The sequence below is a fragment of the Adiantum capillus-veneris genome, chromosome 19, assembly GCF_014529385.1.
Source record: "Adiantum capillus-veneris isolate H3 chromosome 19, ASM1452938v2, whole genome shotgun sequence".
Taxonomy (NCBI): domain Eukaryota; kingdom Viridiplantae; phylum Streptophyta; class Polypodiopsida; order Polypodiales; family Pteridaceae; genus Adiantum; species Adiantum capillus-veneris.
Genome location: NC_140949.1, coordinates 106,235,054 through 106,247,866, shown reverse-complemented (window position 1 = coordinate 106,247,866; position 12,813 = coordinate 106,235,054). Strand labels below are relative to the sequence as shown.

The following is a 12,813-nucleotide window of genomic DNA, read 5'->3' as shown; positions in this document are numbered from 1 at the left end:
GAAAGCTTTACAGTTTATGCAACATTTTGACATTATCTACGCCATGGGGAACTACTAAAAAAATCAAAGATCTTTTGAGCCACCACTTTTCTTAGAGAGAGTGCCATGCAGTGGTGGTTGTTTATAGCTACCAAGTCGCACACTCCAAGGACTTGGCAAGCTTTCGAGAAATTTTTTGTCACAAAATGATGAGGTGGCGTGTTTGCCCGAAAACTGACAAGAATTAAAGTTATAAGTTGATCCATTTTAAAGGGTCCCGTTCGATGAGGCCCTGGGAGACACAAGAAAAATAAAAAGAGGAATCGCGTGAAGGCTACTGAGGCGTCCCCACGTTTTACGCTGACTGTTGACGTGGGAGCGTACAAAAAATTTGGCAAATCGCGCTGGCTGGTTTGGCACAAGCCTTTGGGATTTGAAGTTTTTGAGTTTGAAGCTTTTCATGTACTGCTTTTGAGAGGCCATGGGCTTTCAAATGTACCTAGAGGGCCTCCTGCACTCAGATTTGCTGACGAGCACTGAGAAGAGAGGACCCTCGGAATTTGTAACTTTGCTCAAGCATTAATATAAAAATAAATACCGAAAGGTGAACAGACTTTGGGGCCAATACCTTTGGGCGCGGAATTGCGCCGGGCCGTGTCGACTCTATTGAATTGTGATGCTCCGATATTCGAAGGATCCTCAATATGCAAATTTTTTGACCAAGCATCCGTTCGACGAAATGCATACTCAGTGGCGTACAACCATCAACTCACCTTTAAAGTCGGCATTGAAGAAATGACCTGCCCCGCGGGTGTACACTGAAGATGAACTTGACGATGTGATAGAAGACCGAGTCAGCCAAATATTGAGGACCACAAAGTATTTAACCGAGGAGCAGACTACCCTGGTTACTTGGGTCGTCGGTCTTCTTTTGCAAATGCGCGAAAGCCAAAGAAGCGCGTACGTTTTGAGGGTGCTCATCCTCTTCTAACAGTTCAGATAGCTCCTCTGATTTAAGTGACGAGGACCGAAAGAGCAGGAAGCGAAGAAAGACTTAGAGACACGATAAGAATAAGAAGAAGGCCAAGAAGAGCATACCCCACCGAAGATCTCGAAAATCTTCTGACAGTTATGAGGAGGATTCATCCTCTTTTGAGAGTTCAGACTCTAATGACCATATGTTTTATTCAAAGAGGAAGCACTTTTATAGAGCCAATTAATACGACTTTCTTGGGGATAAGAGCAAGAAGACTAAAGATTTCAAGGATGGTGGACAAGCACTAAAATTTGATACCTTTTCAGGTTTGAGATGCTCACAAGACCCTCGCTTTTATTCAACAGGTTGACATAGATTTTTCTGGAGGGCGCTACTCAGAGCACTCCAAGATCAGGAGGGAAGCATCATATTTGGAAGGAAATGCTCGCACATGGCGGTCCACTCTTGTGTTGTGAAAAGAAGCACCTGCCACCAACAAAGTGGTTAAAGTTCAAGCGACTTTTTATTTCCTCTTGGCTCACTCAGGAGTATGAACGTGATGTGATTACCGCTTGGAATCATCTTCGGATGACCAAGGGAGATACTTCGGATGTTTATTGCGAGAGATTTTGGGATGCTTTTCTACCTGCCGCTTCTTTTGAAAAGATACTTTTAAGCAGCAAATTCAACGATTTTGTTGTGGACTTCCCAAAGAGATACAAGATTATTGCTTATTACAGAAGTCCGAGTCCATACAACAACTAATGGGACATGCTGAGCAAGGGTTTGCTATGCATTCGGGTAATCTGACTTATCCAACAGATCAACTTTTGACATTGCGGACCAGACAAAATTCGACAAATTATACCAGAAGAAAAGGACGTTTCTGAAAAAGAAAGATACTCGTCCCCGACTGGCAGAGGAATAGACATCCGAGTATCTCAAAGCGTGGAAGTGTTTTGACTATGGGGAACAAGGACATATATCCACACGGTGCCCCAAAAAGGCACTCCGTGGACAATCAGAAGATAGGACAGAGAGTTCTAGAGCAGCCAAAGAACGTCGAAGGAAAGGAAAGGCGAAAGTAGGACCGGTACCAGATTGTGTGGGGACCGACCCAAATCAGATGGATGAAAGCACTGAACTTTGTCGCGCATGGGGCAAAGTACGAGATCAAGAAGCCCTCATCTTCTTTGATGGAGGAACCAAGGCCAACTTTATTTCACCCGAATTGGTGGCTTGACTTGGAGTTACGCCCGAGAAAATGGGGCCATAAGCAGAGACTGTTCTAACGGCACCCAAACGGGATGTTGCCATTACACCTGTCATTGGCAAACTCTGTTTGCATTGTCAGGGGTATTTAGGGTGCGAGGACTTTTATATCATGCCTTTGGAAGGGTGTGATGTCCTCCTAGCAATCCCTTGGTTCCACAAGAATAGTGCCGTGGTCGATTATAGGGCCAGGAAAGCTACTTTGAAGAATGAGAAGGGTAGAGAAATTGTACTTGATGTAAAGCTGAAGGGCAAGTCTGTCCCACTTGTATCGGCTTCAGCCATTTCCAAATTAATGAAATCCAGTCTTTTTGCTTACTCGATCTTCTTGAAAGAATTGAATGATGAACAAGGATCAATTATGTCTTATTTAGAAAAGAAACGACAAGAATTTCTACATGCACAAGCTGACTGTTTCTCTGAAGGCTTATCAGGCGAGTTTCCTCCTTGTTCTGAGGACGATTGATTTGATTCCTGATAGTACACTACCGAACCGGCCACCTTGTCGAGTTAGTCGAGCCCATAATGAAGAAATAATGAACTAGGTAAAAGAACTTCTTGAAAAGGGTCTCATCCAACATAGTACTTCGCCTTTCTGTTCACCGGTATTGCTAGTATTAAAGAAAGATGGATCTTGGAGAATGTGCATTGACTATAGAGTTCTCAATAAAATCATCATCAAGAACAGATTCCTTATTCCAAGGATCGATGATATACACGACAGGCTTCAAGGTTCCTCTTGTTTTAGCAGAATTGATCTGAAGAGTGGATATTATCATCCGAATTGCTCCTGGAGGCGTCTACAAGGCAGCTTTTAGGACAACTTTTGGTTTGTATGAATATTTGGTTATGCCATTTGGCCTTACGAATGCTCCGGCGACATTCAACTGAATGATGGATAAGACTTTCAGAGAGTACCGATTGTTTGTGGGCTCTTTCTTTGACGACTCATTGTCTCCTCGAAGAATGAAGTAGAAAACAGAGACCACCTGTTGCAGGTCTGCCAGGCTTTGCGGAAGCATAAATTGGTTATAAATGCGAAAAAGAGCGGATTTTTCTTGCCTGAGATACACTTTTTGGGACACATCGTCTCAACAGAAGGGATAAAGATGGACTCTGCCAAAATTGAGACTTCGTGATTGGATTTAAAGAACGTTCATGAAGTTCGAAGCCTTCTAGGCTTGTGTTCATATTATTGGCGGTTCATTCAAAAATTTGCAGAGATAGCTTCTCCTTTGCATGTACTTACTCAGAAAGGGGATCCTTTCACTTGGGGAGCGACATAGATTACCGCTTTGCAGACCCTCAAGGACAAGTTGAGTACAGGACCAATGTTGGCCTTGTCAGACTTGCAAAAGCCATTCAAAGTTTACCGTGATGTTTGTGGTCGTAGCCTGGGAGCAGTTTTGATGCAAGAAGGCTATGTCATTGCTTATGAGAGCAGGATGTTTTCACGTCATGAGCTAGTGGCACATATTTACGAGAGAGCTATTGGCAGTTATACATGCTCTTACATAGTGGCGACACTATCTATCGGAGCTGATTTTACTGTCTTCACAGATCATCAGAGTTTACGTGTCACAACTTGCTGACGTGTCAAATCACTGAAGAACGGAGCCAACCTTCAGATCCTGGCCGAGGGGACTAAACCCTAAGAAGCAGAAGCTGTAGAAGAAGAAGAAACGGAAGAAGTTCCCACCAACTTATGGGACCCCGCCTGATGGGGCCCAAGTGAATAAAGGCATTAAAATAAAGTTGGACCCACACACACACACACACACACACACACACACACACACACACACACACACACACACACACACACACACACACACACACACACACACACACACACACACAAAGGCTAATTTGCGAGTAGCTTGATGATGTGGCAGCTGTTGTGCGGATTCCCAAATTTTGCGCTGACTACTAACGTGGCAGCCTATTCAGATTTTTCGTTGACTGTTGACATGGTAGATTGTACGGATTTCCGCGTTTTACGCTAGCTACTGACGTGGTAGAGTTGTAGGATTTTCCTGCTTTTGAGCTGGTAGCTTTTGGATTAGTTGCTTTTGAGTTTGAATACTTTCCTTGTAACTGCTTTCCAAGGCCAAGGGCCTTTAAATATGTGTAGAGGGCCCGTCTGGCATGCTTCGGTACGAAGGTGCAGAGGGTGGAGTACCGTCATTGTACTAAGTTCAAGTAATATAAAGAAATACCGAAAGGGGTGTCAACGTTTAGTGCCAATTGTCACGAGGACGTGGCAACTGTTAACTATGTCATGAGGATGTGGCAACTGCTAACCTTAGTTGTTGGTTTCTTTCCAATGATTTTTGTTTAATTTTTGAGACCCTCTTTTTGAAGTTGCAAATGGTCGGACATTGTATGGCCAATGTGAACGGTAGTTTCACCCGCAGACGGGAAGTTGGTCGGCACTGGAACTCGTATAGTAAAAAGATGTCTAAGCTCAGTTCAAGATCATGCAGGTCCTGCCATTGCACCTAGCAAGTTGGTGGATACTAGGAAGTGAACTCAATAAAGGCATAATGCCAAGATGGGGTTACCAAAGGAAAATACCCGATAGCTGGGCCACATTGCATTTTTGGATGCGGTCCCAGTGGGGATAGGTGGTCAGACGACCAGTGGGAGTCCAGCGGCAGCATCCCCTAAAATTTAGGGAACTGCTAATTTGGACCATAAAATTTGTTCGCGTCATTACCTCCAGAATGACAAGGGGAACATTTCAGAACTCTACTGCAAAGTCAACTGGGCAACCAATCGGGAGATTTTTAAGCGACAACCCCGAAACAGGAAATTGCTTGTAAAAGTGCCAAATGGCACACTGTGGTTCACTTTCCTCATGCAGAAGAAGGGGCGCTTGATTTCTAGCTGGGAGAGTCTCATTTGCAAGTTTGTCACAGGTTAAGAGCTATTGACTGCAAGCTTTCCCTCTCGTGTACAATGTAGTGCAAGAAGTCATGTCCTGCACACCTTACACTGCTCTCTCTCTTCCCTACGTGCAATATTGTGATGCCCCTCAAGAGGGCTCTTCATTTGACTCATGTACAACTGTGAAGTCTTATGCGTTTTTGCTGAGGCAAGAGCCGCTCTGAGCAGGAACAAGAGTAGCTAACTGCTGCTCCAAAAGCATGCACCGGAGAGGGCGATAACCTCACCGTACAGGTGCGTTTTCAGTGCTGGTTATGCGCTGAATTTGAACTGTTTTTCAGCCATAGGGACGCCAGAACCATGGGGAACAATGCCCCATTGTTAGAGGACAGTTCAGGAACTGTTTAGGGCTGAAAACAGGGCAAAAACCAGTAAATACAGTGTGCTGAATTTACTGTTTTTCGGCAGAAAACAGAGGTTATGTCGGTGGAAGTGAGTGGAATAGGTTTCGGGCTGTTATGCCGCCGAACAGGTGGTATCTAGTTGGATACATGTAAAGAATTCCCAGGACTCTTCTTTGTAATCTACCCTCTTAAAGAATAAAGAAATATTGAAAGGGGCGCCAATTTTAGGGCCTACAGGTTGTCGGCGTCTGCTTGGAGCATTCTAGCTTTCGAGCCGTGTGTGCTTTAAGTGTTAATTCTCGTCGGAGGTTACCTTTGCAAAGTTCTCTGTGTGCGTCTAAAGTAAAGTAAAGAATTTTGGGTGAAAGCCAAAGTCTACTGCCCTATGGGCCGGTTTCATGGTTCCGTTGCTGGGACCCAATCACTTTTTCCTCAAGAAGTAAGCCTCAGCTGTTTTGGAAAAGACACAGAGTATAGGAACGTGGGATTACACTATGGCTGACAAAGGGAAAGGCATTATGGAAGAGGGTTCCTCTTCAAAGGACAGATAGGAAATTCCTACAGTATTCGAGGCTGGCGAGAGTTCATAGCCACGCCTGTCTGTACCTCTTGTTGATGTGAATGTTCCTCCAGTACAGGGCTTTTGACTGGGCAACTAGAGGATGACATGTTCAGGACTTAGTTGCCGTGGTGAATGTGTTTTCGCAATTGGTGCAGAACCCAAGGTTTATGGAGTTCTTGCAAGCGCCACCAGTGCCACAACAAACAAGGCAACCTACACCGCGAACAGAGATTGTTGAGGCTCAAGCCCAAGTACTTCATGCGTCCCAGCAGGACAGGGAGCACTCACATGTTGCGGAGTCGGGGGCTCCAAAACAGGTTCCTCGCGTCCTTGAACAGGTGGTTAGGATGCCTATTTAAACAATCTCGTTTTATGTGCCCTTAATGTGACATTGATAACATCTTCCTTCCTTAGAATAAATGACTTGTTCTTTTGCCATTATGTATCCTCCTATAATTCGTTTTGCGGCTTTTTCATCCGGGGTTAGCTTAGGTTTAGTAGGTGTTTTAGCTTTACCCTTAGATTCATTTTGAGTGTTCTTTTCCGAAATACTAGAGGAAGATTGGTTAGAAGCGTGACCATTCTTACCATTCTTACCGTTCTTACCATTCCAAGGGTTCTGAGGAGTCTGAGAGGTACTTTGAGAAGATTTGTTCTCCTTAGGCTTTCCCTTATTGTGCTTCATCTCCTGTGCAAGAGCAATCGCTACCGCCTCGTTGAGATCTATCCGATTGAGTACCTCAACATCATACTTGATATACTCGTACAATCCATAAAGGAATGCCTCTTTGCGCTCATCATCCGATTTGCGTATATGATGTTGAGTACCTCAACATCATACTTGATATACTCGTACAATCCATACAGGAACGCCTCTTTGCGCTCATCATCCAATTTGCGTAATTGGGTGCCGAGTTGCAAAACACGATTAGAGAAAGATATAACTGACATACCATTTTGCTTGAGACTGCACCAATTGTCTTTCATCCGTGCTAGGTACTGAGGTGGTATAAACCGCGCCTTGAGCTTGTCTTGGAAGTTGGCCCAATTGAAAGAAAGGGACACGCCTTCCTCGGCTTCCTCTAGGTGCACGGCCAGCTGTGCCTCTTGCCATGCTTGATACCAATTAATGGCATCATCGACAAGATACATGGCTGCCGTCAAAACCTTGCTATTTTCTGTTTTCTTAGTTGTCGCATAAGTAAGCATTAAATTGATGCAACCAAGAATGAATAAGATTAGCATCCATCTAACCGTCATACTTACTGAACGTCAACTTTTTAGTGATGGGGTTGTTGGAATCCGCTTCTCGACTTGTGCTACCTGATGATTCGCCTACGTCCTTGAGTGGCTCGGTTTTCGAGGTGAGTACCTGTAGGACCAACTCTTGTATGTGTTGATCTCTTTGCGCCTCACGTTCTAATTCCAAGGCTGCTTTTCTTTCTTCGCGCTCGCGCTTCAGGTGGCGCGTTGCGCTTCTTGTCGTAACATCATGTCCATCATCGTCTTGACCAAAGCCCCATAGGATTTGGTGCAACCCTTGGTGTAGATGGGGAGGGGGGAGGGTCGGAAAAACCTCCTGGTGGGGAAAATTCTTTTTCGCCACCTCCATGCTCATCACCTTCACGCAAAGTATCCATTCCGCTTCGGGTGATGACCATACACTGAGGTCTTGGTACTTACTCCACGAGGAACTTGGGTTCTTGAGGTTCTTGGGTTCTTGAGTCCTTGAGTTCTTGAGGTTCTTGAGGTCTTTCTTTAGCTTGCAATCTATGTTAGAGAAGGATCTTGTCTTGCCCGAGCTCTACTCTTCTCTGTGGGCGCACCCCTTGGCGGCCTTGCGCTCACACCAAGGTTGCTTTTTCCCACCTCACGTCGATTGGCCGGCGGCTAAGTGCACAGTCCGCTCTCAATGAGTGAAAAGAGGCACAAGGGGAGGCCGGACAAGACCTTCTTTCTTGGGTTACCTGTCACTCTTCAAAAACAGGATTAGGAATCGACATGATCAAGTGGGCTTGGGTTACGTGCGACCGCAACAAGCAAAAAATTTTGTGTGGTTCTTTCCTTGAGTGATACAGAACATTGGCAAAGCTCTGATACCAATGTAAGGTGCAATGGAAGTGAATGTTGAACTTTGCTCAAGATGAGTGCTCCGAACTGTACTCAAGGGTTCCTTCTACTTACGGAAGGGAGAGCCTTTCGTTCCTTTAGTGAGAGAGTGAAAATGATCACAAACAAAGTGAATGCCAGTGTGAATGAAGGTACTGAGACTGAGAGAGAGAGAAGAATACGACACCAGAAACCCTCCAAGGGTCCCACTTGCTATGGCGAGAGAGGTCTATGCTATTGATTGCACAAATCTGGTACAATGGTCTAGATGCAAATGGACTTGCCGATGATGTTGACGACAAGACGGGCTGAAATCTGAAAACGCTAGTGGCTGAAATCTGCAAATTTACTAACTGCTGAATTCTGACTCTTATGTCGGCAAGGACGGCAATGGCGACGACACGACGATGATGCGTTGAAAACGCAGATGCTGAAATCTGCGAATAGCAGGCTGAAACTGAAAACACTGGCTGATCTGGCCGTGCGGCGAGGATGTGCTGCGGGTAGGTGAGATCTGCGAGGTTTGGGGCTGTTCTTGCGGAGTCTAAGTGCTGAAAACTGAAAACGCTGATGCTAGGGCTGATTCTGTCGCCGGGAATCTGCAAAACGCTGATGTTGATTTGCAATTGCAAAAATGCTAGGTTGATCTTGTATCTGCAAAAACGCTAGCTGATCTTGGGAATCTGCTAATGCCAGGCAGTCTGCTGCAGAAACGCCAAGGCTGATCTGCTGTTGAAAAATGCTGGCTGGTCTTGATGGCTGAAAACGCTAAGGAAATTTGCCGGTCTTGCTGAGAAGGTGCACTGCAAGTGTAGGTACTTCTTCTACCTTTTCTACCAGAAAGTGCTAGCGCTAGGTTTCTTTTATAGAGACTTAGCAAATTTGCCCTACCCACTTTTCAACAGAAGTCGCTTATTAATAAATAAGCGAAAAATGTGTAAATTGGGAAAAAGGGTTCTATGCACTGTAAAATGCTCATGATGGGTACTAAATGTCATGCTGATGATCATGCTGTGTGCAACCAGAGGATTTGCAACTACTCTAAGTGCCTGGACATACACGGTCCGCTCGCAGGCTCACAAAGGTGCCAGAACACTTCCTAAGCTGACTTGAACCCTGAACCTAAAGTATCTTGTCCACATGCACATAGGGCTAGATGTGCACGTGACAGGAGAGGCTTTTCCAAAGCTAAATATGCGATACTATGGACCTTTCCAGATTCAAGAAAAGATAAATGATGTATCTTTCGGATTGAAGCTAGGAGATATTTGGAAGATTCACAATGCATTTCATGTGAGTCTATTGAGACCTTTCAGAGGGTGTTAGTGGACAAGGAGCCAGATGAGCAGCCCGAAGTGGAAGAGATAGAGGAGATCCTCATTTCCGAACAGGTCTTGGCTCGCAAGGAAAGGAAAGTGAAAGGCAAGCTGACACGCTGGTATTTGGTCAATTTCAGAAATTATCGGGTTTTGGATGCCAAGTGGATAGAGGAGGAGGACCTATCAGATGCTCCTTAGATATGAGAACTTTTCCTTGAAGCTTTTGGTTTAGAACAAGAGTTACGGATGAATCAACAGGTTTAATCCGGTGTGGTGCGGATTGCACAAGAGGGAATAAAGTCACTAATTCTTTTATTCCCTCTTGTGCGGATTGCACAAGAGGGAATAAAGTCACTAATTCTTTTAAGATTATGGGGATATTGACGGGTTGATAGCATTTTGCTAAATGACTTTATGTAAAGAAGTACTTTGAAATGGGAATTCCTAAAATGAATCTGTTACTTGTGTTCTCTCATGTGTATATTGTTTGAGTACATGCTTGAAAGACGAATTGATTGCAACATTTTGTACTATTCACGTGGATATGATAGTAACGAGATTTAGTGGATCAAGACATCCGTGAAAAGATCAGCACGGTATGGATGTGATTGCTAAATAAGTTACAATGATCATGATTCTCATCTAAGATCTCGACGGGGATAGTGATGTGAATGTTTAGTGATTGTCGTCTTTGTGCAAGTGTTGGATATATGTGATCTAGTACGTCGGCACTTAGAGTTAGTGTCTACTCAACTAGTTTTTTTCTATGTCTATTTTGCAAGCATAATTGAGGGCGATTTACGATTCTTTCAATAGGGGGGTATGTCACAAAGTGATGATGTGGCTTGACCTAAAGGACAAAAGGGGACCTAAACTCTAGCAGAAGAGTCAGAAGAAGTTTTACCAACTTACAGGAATTTTTTGAGTGGCCTAGGAGTGGGTTACGTCTATAAACCTAACCCATTTGTGTACTAACTTATGGTATCCCTGGCCAAGGTGCTTAAACCTTAAAAATAAAAGTAGGGACCAAAGTTTGCGTAGCCAGCTGATCGTGGTAGGCTGTACGGACGCCCGCGATTTGCAGCGCAAATCGTGTTGGCAGTTGTACTGACAGTGGCGTTAGCTTTTGGGTTCCCAGATGCTTTTAGACTTATGTTTTCATGTATTTGCTTTTGAACTATGCCAAGGGTCTTTATAAGTGTACCAAGGCGCTAGCTTTTGGGTTCCCAAATGCTTTTAGACTTATGCTTTTTCATGTAATTACTTTTGAGCCAGGCCAAGGGCCTCTATAAATGTGCCAAGGCCTCTTCTCCGGGCAAATTAGCTTGGGATCTTGCAAGAGAGAGGGACCCTCCAACATTGTACTTGTTGAAGCTTAATAAATATAGAAATACCGAGAAGGGGTGCTAGTCTTTGGGGCTAGTGCTTTTGGGCGTGGAACTCCGCCGTGCCATGTCGTCTCTCTCTCAGTTTTGTTCATTTGTTTCAGTTCCTCTCACGTGTGTTTCTCTAGATCTTCGGCTGGGAGTGTCCAAGTCTATTACAATTAGTATGCCATGTTATCACTTTGTGACAAGCTGCCAAGGAGCATTCCACTGAGGTCACGAGAAAAAATTGAAATGGTAAAGTCATACTGCAAGTGATGGAAGTCTAGGTTTTTCTGCTCAAGTCAATGCATGACATAAATTTGCTGGACTTCATAGGTTTTCCTAGTCTTGTGTGTATCAAAGGCAATTTAATACATGACAAATTTTGCGGGACTTCTAACTGCTGATGAAGGCTGAGCATAATCCGCAAAATAGACCCTTTTGATCACTTGAAAATGAGGCGGGTGGGCCCAAATGATTTTTGGCTGTTGCTTACTGTGATGCTCCCTCCCAAAGCTAGTGTTTGTAGAAAATATTGAAAAAATTATCTAGTTTTCACTATTTTTACATGATTTTCTCAAAATCTAGGTGGGATTTTTCCTTTTTTTTTTCTTCTCTCATCTAACTTTTTAAAAATTTAAAGTGGCATGATTGTAAGCTGCAACTCTCTCTCTCTCTCTCTCTCTCTCTCTCTCTCGCCCGCGCGCGCACGCTCTCATTTCTTTTAAATACAAGAAGATGCATTGATATGTATTATTAACCTTGTCTGCAAACATAGGAGGTGATGGTATACAAGTAGACTCCTTTAACTAAGGCCAGTTCTTTCCAGGTTGTCATGTATGATGAACCAACAGCTGGGCTGGATCCCATTGCATCGACAGTTGTGGAGGATTTGATCCGTTCTGTTCACATCAAAGGGAGGGATGCAAGGGACAAACCTGGCCAGATTGCATCATACATAGTGGTTACTCATCAGCACAGCACTATAAGAAGGGCTGTTGATAGGTAAATAAATGCGTCTTTTTATCCATTATTGTTTTAAAGGTCTATTGGTAAAATTACTAGAGTAGTTTTGGTTGGGTGCAGGCTTCTCTTTCTCCATGAAGGTAGGATACTGTGGGAGGGAACAACAGCAGAATTTGACACGACCACTGATCCCATTGTTAGACAGGTATTTGTTGTTTTTAGCTCATGGGAATGTTGAAGAATTTGATCGTGGATACCCTGAGCTAAGAGAGTTTTTGTCAAGCAGTTCGTTGACGGGAGTTTGAAAGGACCTATTAAATATTAGCTCAATCAAATAAGCAGAACAACTTTGGTCCTTGACCATGCCTCGAGAGGGTGGCTTCGATTATGAAGGGGGGCTGTCTTGTGGATAAGATGATGCGACAAGGTTGCTTTTTGCCAGTCAATCTTCACATTCAAACCATCAATTTTTTAGTTCTTCCATGGCTTCTTTTGTTGAGTTTACTCGGTGTGCTTATTTACATATCTAGCATAAAGGGATGTTTTCCTGCCAAAAAGCATGGAGATCAGACCATTTATGTGTGTATTTTTGCCATTAATTTCCTATGCTTTGTAAATGCTGAAGCGAAGCCATGGCAGATGAGATTTAATTTTTCCATTCGTCATTTATGAGTTGTATGATTGTAGTGAATCAGTATGGTTTCTTCCATTGTTTCAGTTATTAAGCACGTTTGAAGTCCTCATGGCAGTAATTTTATTCATTCATGTTTCATGAGTATTTAGCCATGTCACTCCTAGTTTTCATAATGTGATGCGGAATCACGTGGGTGTAAGGGGACGGTGTTATGAAGAGGGGGGGGGGGAGGGGGGAGGGGGAAGACATTGTTTTTACAAAGGATTGTTTTTTCACGTATATATGGTTTAATGTAGGGGCTTTTCGTGCGCACGAGTGAAGTCCTATCAAGACATG

At 43.9% G+C, this 12,813-nt stretch overlaps 1 protein-coding gene across 3 annotated transcripts in view; it reads left to right on the top strand.

The window, feature by feature from the left end:
- ABCI13 (non-intrinsic ABC protein 11) overlaps positions 1-12,534 on the top strand; it is a 37,276-nt gene extending 24,742 nt beyond the window's left edge. For all 3 annotated transcript variants that reach the window (XM_086491061.1, XM_086491060.1, XM_086491059.1), the window contains 3 exons: positions 11,707-11,882; positions 11,964-12,048; positions 12,130-12,534. In XM_086491061.1, the coding sequence (XP_086347187.1) occupies positions 11,707-11,882; positions 11,964-12,048; positions 12,130-12,168 (300 nt within the window). In that variant the 3' untranslated portion in view covers positions 12,169-12,534. The remainder of the gene's footprint in view (positions 1-11,706; positions 11,883-11,963; positions 12,049-12,129) is intronic.
- The last annotated feature ends 279 nt before the right edge of the window (positions 12,535-12,813 follow it).